The sequence below is a fragment of the Urocitellus parryii genome, chromosome 3 (genome assembly GCF_045843805.1).
Source record: "Urocitellus parryii isolate mUroPar1 chromosome 3, mUroPar1.hap1, whole genome shotgun sequence".
NCBI lineage: Eukaryota > Metazoa > Chordata > Mammalia > Rodentia > Sciuridae > Urocitellus > Urocitellus parryii.
In genome coordinates, this window is record NC_135533.1 from 137106032 (window position 1) to 137124344 (window position 18313).

Here is an 18313-nt window from a genome sequence, read left to right on the forward strand (position 1 = left end):
GACCTTGAGCACCTGGCTCGACCGCTCTGCGCCTCAGTTTCCTCATCTCTAAAATGGGGGGTGGGGTGTTCAAACGGAAAACGCGCCTCGGAGCGCTTGGCACGGCGCCTGGCTGCTAGTAAGCGCTCCCTGCACGCGAGCTCCGCTGGCTCCTCTCTCCGCCCGGAGGAACTGGGGAAGCCCAGCGCAGGGGAGTCCCCGGGAGGCGGATCCCAGGCCGGGGCGGCGAGGACCCCCGCCGGACTCACCGAGCACGTCGGCGGAGCGGTGCCGGGCCACGAAGCACGCGTCGTCCCCGTAGCACGCGCCCTTCTTGAGGAGGCCCTTACGGAAGTCCTTGCCGAAGCCGCAGCCCGCCGTCACCAGTCCGTAGTCGCCGCCGCCGCCGCCGCCGGCCCTGGGGTCGGTCTGCGAGAGGCCGCCGAGCACGGCGCGGGCCACCAGCCGCCCGTACGAGAGGACCGAGAACATCGCCGCCGCCGCCCCCCCGAGGAGGCGGGGGGTCGGGGGAACAGGAGGACGCGGAGGCCCGGAGCCGGCTCTCTCCTCAGCTGCAGTCGCACCGCCGCCGGGGCGCTCCTCAGAGCGGCGCGCAGTAGCCGCCGCCGCCCCTGCTCGCCGCGCAGGGCCTCGCACACGCTCCGCTGCGCGCACCGGAGCCAGAGCGAAGTCAGAGCCAGCAGCTTCTCCGCCTCAGCCCAAGTGGGGTCCCGGCTGCAGCCGCCGCTGCCGCCGCCATCTTCCGCTCCACTAGCGTGTTCCGGGCCGCGCCGGCAGCTCCGCCCCCTCCACGGCCCCGCCTCCAGCCACGCCCCCGATTCGCGGTCCAGGTCCAAACCCCGCCCCCTCGGGCTCGCTGCCCTATGCAGTCACCCAGGTCGAGCGTGCGCAGAGGGTGTGGACACAATGTCTCCTGGGAGTTGTAGTTGCTTTGGACTTGGCTGCATAGGGTCCAGGACCTAGGACAATTCCCCAGATGTGGGACTTGGGTTAAGTTACTGAGAATTATAGGTGGGCTACTTTGGCGTTTTCTCCCGTTTTAACAGTATTTCTAACAGTATTTCTCCCGTTTAACAGTATCTTTTAAAGGCTATTTAAAAAATAACAGCAGCATCCCTTTCAACAAAAACCTGAAGGAAACCAGAATTGGAGTCACATTTTATCTTGTAGAATACATAATGAAAAACAAGAGATATACAGACCTACTGATGCTTCCACAATTAATATGCTCTAAGAGGTTTAGACTGACAGTCTGTTTTCAAAGGAGAGACTTTTTTTTTTTGCATAGTGGGTCCCCCCAGCCCCCCTTTAGGAAGAACAGTGTGTTAAATATCCCTATCAGAGTAGCCAGGACACTGATAGAGAAAGAAGCACTGCCACTGTGGACATGTCATCTGTAAACATTTCAAACTTTGCAGATGGTTCTGCCTAATTGGGAGTAAAAATTCCAGGCTCCAAATTTCTTTACCCCAGATATTAATTTTCTTGACATTCTCTCTGGCCAAGCAGGTATTTTCCCAGCTCTGGTCTAGGGAGAAGAGGGAGAGCCAAAGCCTGGAGAAATGGGCCCTCTTGCCTCTCTCCTGCCACAGCTGCCACCTCTTCTCATAAGAGGGCAGCCATTACCAAGAAAGGCAACTCTCCTTTCTTTTTAAGCTCTCAGCTCAGCTGTAACAAAGATATCTTGTAGCCTCCCCCAGATATTGACTATTGTAAATGACTCTATTCTGAAGTCATTTAGTTGGGTAACAGTTAAATCTAAAGGGAAGTTTGTAATCTAACGGGAAGATACAATCCATTTGTAGTGAACATGAATGTATTAGCACCCAGGTTAGGCACCATGCCCTGCAGGGGTAGTAATGTAATTCAGCCCCTGCATATCTTTACTACCACATTTCAGGCCAAGTCCTTTTAGCTAACTGGCCTCCAGCCATGCTTACAGCTGCTTGAAGATCTTTACCCTTACTCTTCCTTCTACCCATTATGGAGTAATTCCATTATCTGAGGGCCCTATGCTTTTCGTTGCTGTATTCCCAGAACATCTGGGCACACAGTAAATACTTCCTTCAATAAATGAAAAAAAAAGAATAAATAGTTCACTATAATCTAAGTTCCCCCAAGGGCAAGGATCATTTGCCATTGTAGTATTAGAATCTAATGCAATGCCTGGCACATAATGGGAAAATTTGTAATGCTTACTGAATAAAAGAAGGAATAAGGAATAGGAACCATATGATAAAAGGAAGTTTGTTGAATAACAGAATGATTGAATAAAAGAAAATTGAACTTTGGGGCAAATTATCTAATTTGAAATAATTTTTAGTTTAATTCAAATATAAATATATATCACCCAAGAACATTGGTCCTTTTCCAGTTGCTTTTAACAGGAATGCAGTTACTTTAGGGATTCCCATCTAGTTCTTTAAATTATTCCTTTTTATACTTTTTAAATATACCTACAGTCCTGCCAACCATCCACTCAACACACATTATTCTGTTATCCTAATTACTGTCATCATTAAACACTTTTGCAGCTCACAGGGTGCCAAGTACTCTATATGTTCTTGTCCTCAAAAAATTGAACTGAGTAAATCACTCCACACAGTGAGTGGGATTTTGTCAAACATATAGACCAAAAAAAAAAAAAAAGTTAAAAGGATATGCCAGATAAAAGGCATACCAATTCCAATAATATAATCACACCTTGCAATTTTTTATGGCACAAGAATTGGAGAGTGCCCAAAACAGCTGAGGGGGGTGGTCGGGCACCTCTTGGATTTCTCTGCTGAGGTATTTCTGTCTCTACCAGCTGCACTAAAGGTTGTCCTTTGAAGCATGCACACCACCAAAAAGTCCCAGCAGGCCTGTCAGGTAATTCTACCCCAAGGACAATTTTTTTTTAAATAATGGGTCAACCCCTATTCCTTGCCTTGTCAAACTCCTCCAGACCTTTAGTTTTCAGGGCATATATTACCCAATTTCCATGTCAGTCACAAGAACCGGTCGGATTGGATGAGTAGGAACATAAGATGTGACTGTAAACCGGTAACCTCGGCTCTGATGGGGCTGCTGTTTTCAGTCAAGTGATCTGAGTGCCTTGAGTTTCCGGCAAATGAGATTCTTGCTAATGGGTTGCTCACCGAAGCACACGGCAAACGGAATCCTCTCTGAAAGTTTCCTTGCTCTTTTTTGGAAAGGAGAGGAGACAGGGCGTCAGATTCCCCTGAATCATTGATTACAGGGTCAGCTCTGAAGTTTCAACAGGGTGGGGCGGCAGGAGAGGGGACTTTAAAAAAAAAAATACCTCTTCTGCCCTCGCCTGGGAGCACGATCCATGTTTGACATTTTGCTGGACTTCAGAAGCCCTGAGTTTTCTTCCTTAACGGAGTTACATTCCTAGCACTTCAAGGATTCCTGGGAGGTCAGCTGCCACTCTCAGAGGAGAGCAACTGCAAAAAATACCATCTGTGCTCCCAGGGCACCTCTATGGCATTAGGAAAGAGGTTTGCACTGGGGTCACCACAACCTCAGTTCCTAAAAAAGAAAAGAAAAAAAAATCATGAATTTTCTGTCACATTAATACACTGATCTCTTCTGAGTTTTTTGCTAACCTAATCAAAAGGATTCGTCAATGAAAAGGCTTCTCAACTTTGACACTATTGACATTTGGGGCAGAATAAGTCTTTGTTGTGGGGAGGCATCCTGTGCCCTTGGAGGGGGCTTAGCAGCATCCCTGCCCTGTACCCACTAGATGCCAGTAGCACCCTCCTCTCCCATACTCACCCCCCTGGAACAACCACAACTGTCTTCAGATGTTGCCAGATTCCTGAGAGACAAAGTTGCCCCTGGTTCAGAACCATCGTGTTATGGCAATGCTAGGCAAGTGGAAAAATACTTCTGAATCTCTTGCTATGTTTTAGGCATTTGGCTAAGGATGAAATAACCATTGGTGACTCTGTGGCAGCTATAGTGTAGTTGGGATAGTAGGAGGGTTCAAATTAAGTAAATATAGAGAAAAAAATAAGTGCCACCAGTGGAAATAAAGGAGGTATTTGGGAAGGAGTAATTTGGTCCATGGTGGGTAGAGAACACTGGGGGCACTTCATCAAGAGACTTTAATGGACATCTAGAGGTCTCAGACAGGGGCCTAAGCATTCTAGAAGGAAACAATGTAAATTCAAAAATGTAGAGTGGGATCGGAGAAGGGCAGGCAGTTCAGTGCAGCTCCATCCTAGGATCAGAAAGAGGAATAATGGAAAATGGAAGTAGGAGGTTAGGATTTATTTAGTCCTAAAAAGGGATGAAGTACTAATACATGTGATAACATGGACGAACCTCAAAGTCAACATGCTAAGTGAAAGAAGCCAGACACCAAAGGCCGATATCATATGGTTGCATTTCATGAAATGTCCAAAATAGGCACATCCAAACAGGCGGAGAGCAGATTAGTGTTTGCCAGGGGCCATGGGGAGTGACCACTAACAGGTACAGGGTTTCTTTTTGCAGTGATGAACATGTTCTGGAATTAAATAGTGGTAATGGTTGCATAACCTTGTCAATATAGCAGTAACCATAGAACTGTATACTTTTAAAGGGTAAATATAATGGTATATGAATTCTATCTTAATTAAAAAGACACAGTAGAGGATCTTATACATCAAGCTGAGGGTGTTTAATGCTGGAGACTCCAATGGGTCACCAAATGCTTTTATTATGCCAGATAACAGCAGTGATGATAAGGGTAATGAGAGATCAGTAGATGTCACAGGCTGAGGGCTTCCCTGTGCTTTGCCGACACGATCTTTTCTGATTACCTACTGAAATCACCTCCACAGTCCTGTCTGCATTTTTCTTCATAACAGCATTTTCTTATTTTTTCTGATGCTGACTAAAATGTAAGTTTCATGAGATCAGGGACTATTGTCCGTTTTATTCAGTATACTACTTAACCTCTGAAAGGGAATATAACTATTCCAAAAAGAAGAAATGGCAATTCTCACTGTCCAGAACAGTGCCTGGCATATAACAGGTGCTAAATAAGCAATGCTATTGGATAAAAGAACCTTAGTGATCACACCAAACAAGCAACTTATTTACAGCCAAGGGGGCGGAAGTGCATCCCATAGGAAGCCAGGGCTGGGCTCAACTGCAGGTGTTCCTGAGCCTTGTAATGGCACCCTGCAAAACCCTTTGGAAGAACTAGACGTAGCTGATTCTTTCATCTTGTGTGATGTTCATATTTTCTCCACCCAGAATTCATTCCCCTGAATCTCTGATTATAATATTTTGATTTTCCTTGAAGACATAGTCTACCCTTCCCAAAAACACAAGGTTTGGGTGGAACTGGGCTAAGGCATCAAGAGTGGACCCCTGACCCAGGCCTGGTCAATTGCATCTGATTCTTCTGGTCATAGTGATTGGCCCAGAGAGAAAGCACATGACCCAAGACAGACCAATAAAACCCAAGTATGAGATTTTTTTTTTTCTCTATCTCTGAAGTAGATCCTCAGCCAGCGGCCTCAGCCTCCCAAGTCTCTGGGATTACAGGCGGGTGCCACTGCTGGCTATGAGATTTTGCTGAAAGTATTATGAAGGAGAAATTCTCACCAGGGTTCCTAAGATTGGTAGAATGCAAGCTTGGGACCCCTGCTGGTGGTCTTTGCTATTTCTTGGGAAGAATCTACCAGAAAACAAAGTCAATATGGAGAGCAGCAGAGTCTAGAGATGGTAAGTCGCAGAGGCCTGGTGACACCGTTCAAACCCCTATATTCAGCTTTGCCTGAGCAAAGATCAGTCCCTGAATCATATGAGTTCCCTATTGTGCTTAAGCCTCTTCTGTTTTGGCTTGCAAAGCTATGAATCCTGACAAACACATCATGTGACCCAGGTACCATGGCTACCATTATTGAACCAAGAATAAGTTCCCAAATCAAAGGCAACTATTAGAAGGGAGCTTATTCTCTTCTAATTTACGTAGAGGAGAAGGAACTTTCACTTTTCAACAGAAAAACCACTGAAGGGAATTTCTGACCTCTTTCTTTTGTCTCTCCATAAAATGAGGAGTGATTGTCTGGCTGGTGGGCTTGGGAGAAGATGCTCAGCCTGATGTCTGTCCCTTTCTTCTTTTTCTTTTTGCTTGAGCCTGACCCTTGGACACTCAAGATCTCCTCCTCCACCATGGGAGCCTGTCCCTATGGAAAAGGCTTGTAGTAACACAGCCTGCGACTGGGTAAATGAACTTGATCCAGAGGGAGATATGTGTATAACTAAGCCACGGTCTCTAATGCTAATTCTTTGGAGCTCTGGTTTCTGGATTCATGCATCTGCTTCTTAGCGGACAAGTATAATTAATGATCATCCCACCAAACTCCAAAATGTTCATTTAAATTTTCTCCTCAGAAAATTTTGAGAGGCAGATACAAGGGCTGACATTTGGGTGGGCTAAAATAACAGGTAGAGATCCAATTTCTGGTGCAGACGGGGCTCTGGGCTTAAAAGTAATTGTAGGTCAAGTGGATTCTTGACCTGGGTGGTTTGTGATAGCCAGAGTTGTTCAGCAGGATTTTAACTGGCAAATGCCTGAGTACAAGGGCCTCTGGGGCTGGCCTTGACCTAACCGCTGTAAGCATAGCTTTGACCTCAGCAGGCAGCTGGAACAGGGATTAGATCACTGGGGAAAAAGCCTTTCTGTCCCAGAGAAGGCTTACCTTAAAGCGGGCAGAGCTTCAGCTGACAAATGGTTAGGCTCTGGTGGGTAGGAGGCTTTTGCTTCCCATGATACCTCTTTGTAAATCATTCGGCTGGGCCAGTTGAGTCTGATTTGTTTATCGATTATGCAACAACCTGATCACCTTGAGTTTGAGAAAACTAGACTCTGACTTCACCCATAGAATGGGAGTATATTTTATTAATGAGTGGGGGGACGGAGAGAAAACAGGGCCCTTAGGTAAAAAATATGCTTCTTTGTGGGTGGAGGTAGAGGAAATGAATGACAGCTGAGAGGACAGTTCACGAGACTTATGCTTAAGAGGTTGTATCTGGGGGAAAACAGGTTTGCTCAGGAAATCAAAGAGGACCTGGGTTGCTTTTGAAAATATGCTTCTGTCATATTACCAGGACAAAACTTGAAGAAGAGTGAAAGACAAATAAAGGAAGATTAGCTCTGTCAACTGGAAGAAGGCAGATTTTTTTTTTTTTAAAGTTTAAACAGTGGTCTCTTGGGGCTGGGGTTGTGGCTCAGGGGCAGAGCACTTGCCTCATACATGTGAGGCACTGGGTTTGATCCTGAGCACCACATAAAAATAAATAAATGAAAAATAAAGATATTTTTAAAAACCCAACAAATCAAAACTGTGATCTCGGTAGATAGACCAGACAGATTGGAAAGGGAAATGAGTTTTTGAAGTCTCAGTGAGGTAGATATGAAAAGGAAGAAAAGATCCATGATCGTATAGAAACCTGAGAGGAAGCTGAGGTGATATTATAAATTAGTGGGAAAGTTAATTATTTTCAAACAGTGTGAAAAGATTGGTGATCCCTCTAGGGGAGGGGACATTAAATCAGATCCCTAACTTATACCATATACAAAAGTTAAATCCCAAAAAATAAAAGAAGAAAGAGTAAATTTGAGGAGTGAAGAGCAAATTATTAAGACTTTGAGAAAAAAATAGAGACTATAGGGATGAGAAGTAATGGCTTCAATAATTTTGAAAAAGTGCACAAACTGCTAAGGGAAGTTGTGACCAAAGTAATTTACAACATTAAAATGTAAGTTTATCAAAAAAAGATCAAAGGCCTCTTGTAAGAGCTAAAATTATGAAGCTCTTAGGTGAAAACAGGGGGAAGCTTCGTTGGCATTGCATTTGGCCATGATTTCTTGATGTGATGCCAAAAGCACAGGTAACAAAAGGAAAAGTAGATAAATTGGACAACATCAAAATTTAACACTTCTCTGCACATCAAAGGATAGAGTGAGAAAGGCAACCCACAGAACTGGAGAGATGTTTGCAGATTATGTATCTGATAGGAGTTAATATCCTGAATATATAAGGAACTCCTACAAATCAACCAAAACAGCAAAAAAAGAAAAAGAAAAAAAAAAAAAAAAAGAAACACCAGCCGGGCACCGTGGCTTATGCCTATAATCCCAGTGTCTGGGGAGGCTGAGGCAGGAGGATCCTGAATGCTAAGCAACTCAGTGAGACCCTGTCTCTAAATAAAATACAAAATAGGGCTGGGGATGTGGTTCAGTGGTCAAGTGCCCCTGAGTTCAGCCTCTGGTACAAAAAAAAAAAAAAAAAAAAAAAGAAAAGAAAAAGAAAAAGAAAGAAACACCAATTAAAAAGCAGGCAAAGAACTTGAATAGACATTTTTCCAAACAATGCTCAGCATCACTAGTCACCTGGGAACTGTAAATTAAAATCACGATGAGCTCCCACCTCACTCCTATTAGGAAGACGGCTGTCAAAAAAAAGAAAATAAGTGTTGATAAGGATTCAGAAACATTGGGAGGCTTGTGCTCTGTTGGTGGGATATAAAATGGTACCGTTGCCATGGAAAACAGAATGGTGTTTCCATGAAAAAAACACTGAATTACTGTGTGACCCAGTAATTCCACTTTTTCAGTTCCTTGGGCACCCCAAGGAACTGAAAGCAGGGGCTCCAACAGATAACTGCACACCCATGCTAATAGCAGCATGGTGCACGTTAGCCAAAAAGTGCATATGATCTGAACATCCGTTGACAGGGAAAAGGATGGGGCAAATGCAGTCTAGCCATACTACAATCACCAATACCAGAAAGAAGAAGAAGAAAGAAAAAAAGTAACAACTTAGTAGAAAGACATTTTTAAATGCCTAGCAGAGGCAATTCAGAACAGAAAACTGTACTAGCCTGTAAACATGAAAAGAAAGCCAGTCTCACTAGTAATCAGGGAGATGACAGAATGGGAAGGCTAAATTAGATAGGGCGGTGGGGTTGAGGTGAAGCCCTCTGAAAAGGTGTCTTTTGAACTGAGATTTACATGAAAATTTGAGAACAGCCAGACATTCAAAGTTCTGGAGGAAGAACATTCCAGATGAAGTCAATAGCTGCTGCAGATGTCCTGGGGAAGGAATAAGTTTGGCTTGGTCAAGGAGCAAGGAAAAGACCAGTATGGCTCAAGCAGGTAGGGAAGGAGGAGGAGGTAGGTGCTGAGGTTAAGAAGATACAAAAGCAGATCACATAGGGTCCTGGAGGTGATGGTGAGGGTTTGGAGTTTTATGCTAAGGCAATGGAAAGCCATTAGAGTGCTTTATCAGAGGAAAGATATAATTAAAGTAAAAAGAAAAGTCTGTTCCATATAAACAAAGACACGAACATGTATTTGCTCAGTGCGCCCAAAACCTAGAGTTCTGTGTGGGACTTGCTTTGGATTTCAAGAGGCCAAGAATTCAGGACTTCGATGCCGAAGGAAATCCTAGAGATTAAATCTGAGATTGGATAAAACAGAATGCTGCCTTCCGTAGGCCATTTTTTGGAGCTATAAAGAATTATGCCTTATTTGGGGCGGAGAGGAAAGGAATATAGGGAGAAATCATATGGGGTTTTCTTTTTATTCCCTGCCAAGGCACAAAAAAACTCTGTCCCCACTATGGAGGGTTTCTCTATTTCTGTCCTTTGATTGTTACAATAGAGTGGGAAGCAGTTCCTAATTCCCCCTTTCTTTTCCACTTTCCAGAACACAGAGCTCTTTGTTAGTTAATAGTTTTACTGCGAATTACTAGGGAACAACAAAAGGGATCATAAACTATAACAACAAAAGTATAACATAAAGCTTCCACAAAATGTAACAGCCCAGGATGTTGGAAATTAAAACATTCATCCAAATATAGAATGAAGGCAGGTCAAAGAGTTATTCAGCTTGTCAAAGAACAAACAGTAAGATAATGAAGTTGGTTCAGAAAGCATTCTGAGGAACTAGCAACTTAATGAGATACAGAACTGGTAATAAAAACTATAAATCTACTGGATTCTTTTGTTGTTGTTGTTTTGTTTTGAAGAGAGATAATTTAAGAACACTAGTGGACAAGAATCTGAGTTGCTAATCAGTAGAAAATTGCAAGGCAAACACAGGTATATGTCTTTGTCCAGATATGTGGCTGGTGGGCCCAATTCAGCCCTGCCATTTGTATTTTTAATAAAGTTTTATTAGAACACAGATAGCTCCATTTGTTGACCATATAAAGCTGCCTTTGCTCTACAGTCACTGAGTTCTAGAATCGCAGAGGTGAGCTGCATATTATCTGCAAAGCCTAAAATGTTTATTCTCTAGACTTTCACAGAAAAAGTTTGCAGACTCCTCTACAGAATTAAACAATTTGGGGTGAGCTTTTAAAACGATGTTCTAGATGATGTTGAAAGAACTATGCTGCCCTGCTCATGGTTTTATTTCCAAATTTAGGATAATTCTTCCTAAAAAGGAGATGTTTGGCTTAAAAATTTGGCAGCATTTTGAGAGTGTTATCTCTGGCCCATAATTCCTAAATCCTCCCCCCACCCCCGCACTCCCCCACTCCCTTTCTGCATTGGTGACAGTCTCAATGGCCCTCACCATCCCAAACCTTTTCTCTGAGGGTGGAGCTTATAAAAAAGCTCATGAACTTCTCTTTAAGCACAAGTAGGCCTTAAAAAAAAAAAAAATTGGCAGTAAGTGATGTCAGCATTGTTTTTGCAAACTCACTGTGAATGAGGACTCCATTGAGAGGTGGAACCAAAAATAGCACTTAATTGAACATAAATAAAATCTGGGAAACTGTCAGACCTCAGGGCTCTGCTTCATAAAAACACACTTATGGGGAAGGTTTTTTTTGGGGAAAGCCCACAGCTTCTCTGAAATTCTAGAGCCGTTGCCAACGGTAAGTTCTGTGTGTCTGCTGACGACTGGTGTTTCCCAAGTTCCTGGCACATAATAGTTGCTCAGTAAATATTTGGTGAGTGAAATGCAGCCAGTGAACAAAGAGTTTTTCTCTCAGGGTCAGTCCTGGGAGAGGAACCAAGTTTTGGTGACAAAGGCTGCCACCTGCAGGTATAAGGTGGAACTACAAGATTCGGAACTGCTAACCCCAACAAACGCAAGGCCAAGATTAGCACAGAATTTTTCTTTTTTAGCTTTACATGGATTCATGCACCTTTTCTTGTCCATCTAAGTTATGGAGCTCTTCACCCTTCCTCCAGTAACATTTTAAATTATTTTGAGGGCTTATTAAGTACCTAGTGTCACGTCTTGCTTGCTCACACACACATTCTGCAGCAGGCACCCCTGTAATCCCAGAATCGCTCAGGAATTGAAGATCCCAGGTACCTGGGGTGACAGGTGGAACCAAAAATAGCACTTAGTGAAACAAATAAAATCTGGGAAACTGTTAGGCCTCAGTTTACCCCCGACTCCCATCCCCTTGTGACTCCCTCTCCCAAATCACTGAGAATACAGGTATCTATTCTCTGGAGAGCTTAAACCAGGTAAGTCCTGGATCCAAAGACATCAGTAAGAGAAATTAGTGGAGGTGAGCAACATCCTAAAAACAGGGATCAAATAAAGAATGTGTAGCTATAATAATCTTACCCTTTTTGTTTTTTGGTATCTGGGGATTGAACCCAGGGTTGCTTAACCACTGAATCACATCCCCAGTGTCCCCATTTTTTTTTTTTTTAATAAGAGGCAGGGTCTCACTGAATTGCTGAGGGCCTCACTAATTGGCTGAGGCTGGCTTTAAACTTGAGATCCTCCAGCCTCAGCCTCCGGAGCAGGTAGAATTACAGGTGTGCACCACTGCATGTGGCTTAACCTGTTTTTAACCATCATATGACTGGTGGTAGTATTAATATTGTTATTCTGTTATTGACATTGTACTATAGCACTATGATAAATGTGTATTTTGGGATAAAATAAAAATTTTGTTGGCTTTGCTAAGAACCTAGCTTTATGGCATGGCAAAGAAGAGACACACGGGTGAGATCCGCTTGGTTAAGGAAAACCCCTGTAGTGTTGATTTTAGGTAGAAACATCGGTATATTGGGCCTGGCACAGTGTGCACACCTGTAATCCCAGCTACTGGGGTGGCTTAGATGGAAGGGACCCAAGTTCAAGGCCAGCCTGGGCAACTTAGCAAGACCCTATCTCAAAACAAAAAATAAAAAAGGCTGGGGATGTAGCTCAGTGGTAAAGTGCCCCTGGGTTCAATCTCCATCACCAAAACAGGAAAAAGGAAAAGAAACATCAATCTGATGGATTTTATCTTGAAAGAATATGTATTTATTAGTTGTATCCACTGAAATAACCTATAAATAACATGAAAATTGTCAGATTTAGCAAATAAAAAAAAGGAACCCAGTTAAACTTGATTTTTAGATATTTAAGTATGCCGTCTGTGGTGTTTAGGACATGTTTACACTGAGGATATTTATTTTTGATCTGAAATGCAGCTTTAGCTGGACATCAGTATTTCATCTGGAAACTCTGCAATTTAGGAGCATAGATTTTCTGTTGTGCCCAAATTGTGGTCTCTAACTATCATTTCTGAGTAGAAGAAAGCAGGACTCCTAGGAGAAGTGGTTGATTCCAGGTCTGAAAGTACAAGAATATCACAGAATTTTTTTTCATACCAGAAAGTAAAGATGCTATTTTAAAACCTATTAGGGTGATGTTAAAAGATCTCAAGCAGTTGGGCGTGGCACGGCACATGCCTGTAATCTCAGCAACTCAGGAGGCTAAGACAAGAAGATGGGAAGTTCTAGGCCAGTTTGGTCATCATAGTGAGACTCTGTCTCAAAATAAAAAATAAAGGACTGGGGCTGGGGCTCTCGCTCAGCATCAAAGAGCTTGCCTAGCATGTGTGAGGCACTGGGTTCAATCCTTAGTGCCACATAAAAATAAACAAGTAAAGGCATTCTGTGCACTTACAACTATATATATATATATATATATATATATATATATATATATATATATATATATTTTTTTTTTTTTTTAAATAAAGGACTGGGGGGGCTGAGGATATGAGTTAGTGGTAGAACTCTTGCCTAGTATGCACAAGGTCCCAGATTAAATCCCCAGCACTAAAAAAAAAAAAAAAAAAAAAAAATTAATAATAAGGGACTTGGAATGGAATGTGACTCAGAGGTGAAGTGTCCCTGGGTTCAATCCCCAGAACCATACACATATAAAGTCTCAATCTGAAAAGGCTCCCACAGCCAAACATGGGACAAGATGAACATCAGTAAAGATCAAGATCAAATACAGGGCTGGGGATGTGGCTCAAGCGGTAGCGCGCTCGCCTGGCATGCGTGTGGCCCGGGTTCGATCCTCAGCACCACATACCAACAAAGATGTTGTGTCCGCCGAGAACTAAAAAAAAATAAATATTAAAAATTCTCTCTCTCTCTCTCTCTCTCTCTTTAAAAAAAAAAAAAGATCAAATACATTTAAATCAATATATTCATAATGCTTTAAAAACTCAACTTGTTGATCATCTTTGGAGGATACAAAGGAATTAACTCATTATTCTGAAACCTGGCAAATAATAATTTCAAAATTTTGATTTCATGTCAAACTGATAACATTTTGCATTTATTGGGTTAAATAAAATACATTATTTAAATTAAAGCTGGTCACAGTGGTACACACCTGTAATCCCAGCTACTTGGGAGGCCAAGGCAGGAGGATTGGTTGAACTCACAATTTGAGACCAGCCTGAGCAACATAGTAAGATCCTGTCTCCAAAAAAAAAAAATTAACTTCTGTGGTTTCTTTTTATATTTTAAAATGCAGAACTAGCAAAAATAAATAAATAAATATTTAAAAATATTTTTAAAAAATGCAGCACTAGACAACTTAAACTTAAGTGCCTCTCATTTGAGTTTTGTATTATATTTCTATTGGACACCATTGGTATAGACTATGATCATCAATCACACCCCCTAACATCCCAAGAAGAAATCAGGATGCAGAAGTGAAGCTTAGAGAAGTTGTAATAACTCCAGCTTTGAGTGCCCTTTTGGTGTCGGTCATTTATTTGAAGTTGGGAAAAAAAAGTCAGTGTGAGAGGTGGTGTATGGGAGGGACACTTTCAATCCACTATTTATGAAGCAGATACATGCTGCCAGGCCCTAAGCTAAGTGTTTGTGTACCTGAATCTAACTCTTCCAGCTACTCTCCATGGAGGCATTTTCTCTATTTTTCAGATGGAGGGATTGAGATTCAGAGAGGTTAAGTAGCTTGCTCAAGGTCACTCAGCTGATAAGGGATAGAACAGGATTAACCCAGATGGTCTTATTCCAGAGCTGATGAAGTTCTGCTTCCTTGGTGGGTGATGGAGGAGATGAGATTTGAAAGACAAGTAGCAGCAATAAATGGGCATCTCTCCTCTGGTTTCTGGAAGGTCTCCTTACCATGACCTAATATCTTGGGCTGTCCTAGAAAGGTTTTATTTCTGTAACTTCAAAACTGAGGGCCAGACCAATCATGGTGATCAGCAAAGAAAATCATTCAGCCAAGAGATGTTACCTGGGCAGCCAGCTGGTCTCCTTCTGTTCCTTCTGCTTAAAAAGCTTTAATAGCTATATTTTCACTAAGTCTTCAAAGCAAACACTGTCTTACTGAGCAGCTGTAGAGTACTATAGTAGTTGAGTCTAATTTTTTTAGAAAGACTTGAAAATAATTCACAAGTTTTTGTTCTACGTTTTTGCTTTTAACCTAATTTTAAGCAGATGATGTTGGACAAGATGGGGGTGAGGGTTGCCCTATTTTCAACTGTTGCCCTTAATGGTAACTGGGAATGCTACCCTACAAGGGAGGGAAGATGGTTCTTAAATTTCATTTTATTGCTGTGCTTATTTAATTTTAAAATTAACTAGTTTTCAATTGACAAGTAATACACCCATAATAAAGAATGATGCCTTTTCCTCCCCCAGAAACTTACAATTACCAGCTTCTGGTGTGTTGTAGATATCATTTTAGGAGGACTCTCTCTGGTAGATCACACCTGGAGGGGACAGGTGGCAGATGTTTTGTCCCTCTGTAGTGAGCTTCTGACTTCTGCAGTAGAACCTGTGGCTGGGGTCCGGTGGCAGAGGCGCTCCTCATTCCCTTTGAGGGATTACAAATGACGTCCACATAAAAGAAGCAGCAATTTGAGTCTTTGTCTGAACAGACCTATCTAAGCTTCCTCTTCTCTCATCAGATCATCTTTTTATCGTCTCTTAAGTTGACAATAAGGTAGGGACTTGGAGACTTTGGAGGTTTGGAATTAGGGTTTGTTCCATTCAGATTTCTCATAACTATGATCACAATAATTCTGAAGTGGCCACAACAGTCCAAATTTCTTTTTTTCCCCTTTCTTTTCTTTTCTTTTTTCTTTTTTTGTACCAGAGATTGAACTCAGGGTCACTTAAGTCCTAAGCCACATCCCCAGCCCTATTTTGTATTTTATTTAGAGACAGGATCTCACTGAGTTACTTAGCACCTCACTAAGTTGCTGAGGCTGGCTTTGAACTAGAGATCCTCCTGTCTCAGTCTCCTGAGCCAATGGGATTACAAGGGTATGCCACCATACCCAGCAATTCCAAATTTCTTATTGTCTTCATAAATATATCTGACCAGGGCTGGGGGTTGTGGCTCAGTGGTAGAGTGCTTGCCTAGCATGCATGAAGCACTGGGTTCAACCCTCAGCACCACATAGAAATAGAGATGAAGATATTGTGTCCACCTGAAGCTAAAAAATAAACATTAAAAAAAATTAAAAGAAATATATAAAAATAAGTAAATGTATCTGACCATGGGGCCTGACTTTTGGGTCTCGAGAACAGGCTTCCTCAAAAGCTGAGGTTTTTGACCCATGTCCAAAGATGGTCACCCTGTCTTGTTTTTGCCTTTTTTCACTCTTTGCCTTCTTTTTAACAAATTGGATTCACAAAAGATTTAGGCTTTAAAACAAGGTATGGCAGAAATGCCTTCCCCCAAGACAGGGCCAATCCAGGCAGGTTCAGGGCTCAGCAAGAATTCACCAGCAGGTTGCTAGGAAGAGGAGGATGACAGGGCAACAACTGGCCCCGAGGACACGGGGACAACAAGATTACAACACAGAAACTGATACTGACGTGGGGGAGGACAGAGCAGTGGTCCCACCAAGTCTTCATGAGCAACTCAGCGAGACCCTGTCTCAAAATAAAAAATAAAAATGGCTGGGGGTGTGCCTCCGTGGTTAAGCACCCCTGGGTTCAATCTCCAATGCCAAAAAAAAAAAAAAAAAAAAAAAGTCATTCAGGAAAAGACTTGGGCAGTTTCTTTTAAATCTAAACATACACGGACATACCATCCAGAAATCTTGCTCTTGGGGATATACCTGAGGGAACTGAAAATGTGCGTTCATACAAAATCTGTGTAATGGCTTTATCTGTAACCACCCCAAACTGGGAGAACCAAAATTCCTCAGCTGGAGAATGGATAAACAAATCTCAGTACATCCATATTTGGAATACTTGTCAGCAATAAAAAAGGATCAGACTGGGAGAAAACAGCAAAGCAGGGCTACATGACTGTCAACAAGCGTTCTGAGACTACACAAAAGGGACAGTCTTTTCAACAAATGATGTCGGGAAAACATGCAGAAAAATGAAAGTGGACTCTTACCTTAGAGCCTGAGAAAAAAATAACTCAAAATAGATTTAAAACCTATGGTACATCATTGCCCAGCATGCACAAGGCCCTGGGTTTGACCCCTAGCAGTAACAAAGGCAGGGAAAGAGATCAAGGTCCTCAATGTAAGACCTAAAACTACTAAACTCCTGGAAGAAAACCTGGGGAAACCTTCAGGACATTGGGTTTGGCAATGGATACAACATTACAAGCACAAGCAACAAATGATACAAACTTCATCAAACTTAAAAAACTCTGTGTATCAAAGGAAACAACACACTGAAGAGCAACCCATAGAAAAGGAAAATATATGAGCAAATCATATATTTGATAAGAAAATATCTAGAATATATAAGGAGCTTCCACAATTCAACAACAGATAACCCAGTTTAGAAATGAGCAATGGACTTGGACAGACATATCTCCAAATAAGATATCCAAGTGGCCAATAAGCACAAGAAAAAAGATGTGTGACCTCACCATCACTAGGGAAATGCAAATCAAAACCAGAATGAGAAATCACTTCATACCTGTCAGGATGGCCACCATCAAGAGATCAGAAAATTGTAAGTCTGGGCAAGGATTTGGAGAAGTTGGGACCCCGTGCACCATTGGTGGGAATGTGAAATAGTGCAGCCATCATGGAAAACAGTATAGCGCTTCCTCAAAAAATTTAGGATAGAATTACCATATGATCCACCAATACCACATCTGGTTAGATGCCCAAAAGAATTCAAAGCAGAGTCTTGAGGCCCGTGTTCATCAAAGCATTATTTACAATGGTGGAAGCCGCCCAGCTGTCCATTTACAGATGAATGGACAAAGAAAAAAGGTTGTTTTACACCCACAGAGGAATGTTCTACAGCCTTAAAAAGAAGGAAACCAGATATTGTGCTAATGAAATAAGTCAGTCACAAAAGAATAAATACTGGCTGCTTCCACTTATCAGAAATATCTAAAATAGTCAGAATCATATATTGCCCAACAATGTGAATCTACTTAATACTACTGAACTGTACACTTAATAATGGCGAAGATGGTAAATTTACAGCTGTGTTTTTTCACAATTATAGTAAAAAGGAATGTACTGTTGATAAATGTGACGTCTATGAACCTCAAGGGTTAAGTGAAAGAAGTGAGGCTCAACTCAACAGCTACATACCATGAATGTGACATCCTGGAAAATGGAAAACTGTAGAGACAGAAAATGGATCAATGTTATCAGGACCTAGGAAAGCAGAAGAGACTGGTTATTCTAACAAGTTTGTTGGTTTTTGAAAAAATGTTTTTGTTTGTTCGTTGGAGACAGAGTCTCTAAGTTGCCGAAGCTGGCCTTCAACTTGGAATCCTCAGGCCTCAGACTCCTGAATAGTTGGGGCTACTCATGTATGCCATTGTGCCCAGCTACAGGACAGGCTGATGGCAAAGGGACATGAAGGAACATTTTGAAGTGGTAAAATTGTTCTATATCTTGATCATAGTTGTGATTATATGACTGCATGTGTTTGTTAAAACTCAAAAAACTATATAATAAAAATAGCTACACCTTGATGTAAAAGAAAAGCCATAGGGCTGGGGATGTGGCTCAAGTGGTAGCGAGCTCACCTAGCATGCATGAGGCACTGGGTTAGATTCTCAGCA

At 42.1% G+C, this 18313-nt stretch overlaps 1 protein-coding gene across 2 annotated transcripts in view; it reads right to left on the minus strand.

Moving 5' to 3' along the window:
• Pptc7 (protein phosphatase targeting COQ7) overlaps nucleotides 1–2387 on the minus strand; it is a 43123-nt gene extending 40736 nt beyond the window's left edge. Inside the window, exon 1 of one of the 2 annotated variants that reach the window (XM_026386102.2) lies at nucleotides 249–2387. In XM_026386102.2, coding sequence (XP_026241887.2) covers nucleotides 249–471 — 223 coding nt within the window. In that variant the 5' untranslated portion in view covers nucleotides 472–2387. The remainder of the gene's footprint in view (nucleotides 1–248) is intronic. The other variant, XM_026386103.2, reaches the window with a different exon arrangement.
• Nucleotides 2388–18313: the final 15926 nt, after the last annotated feature.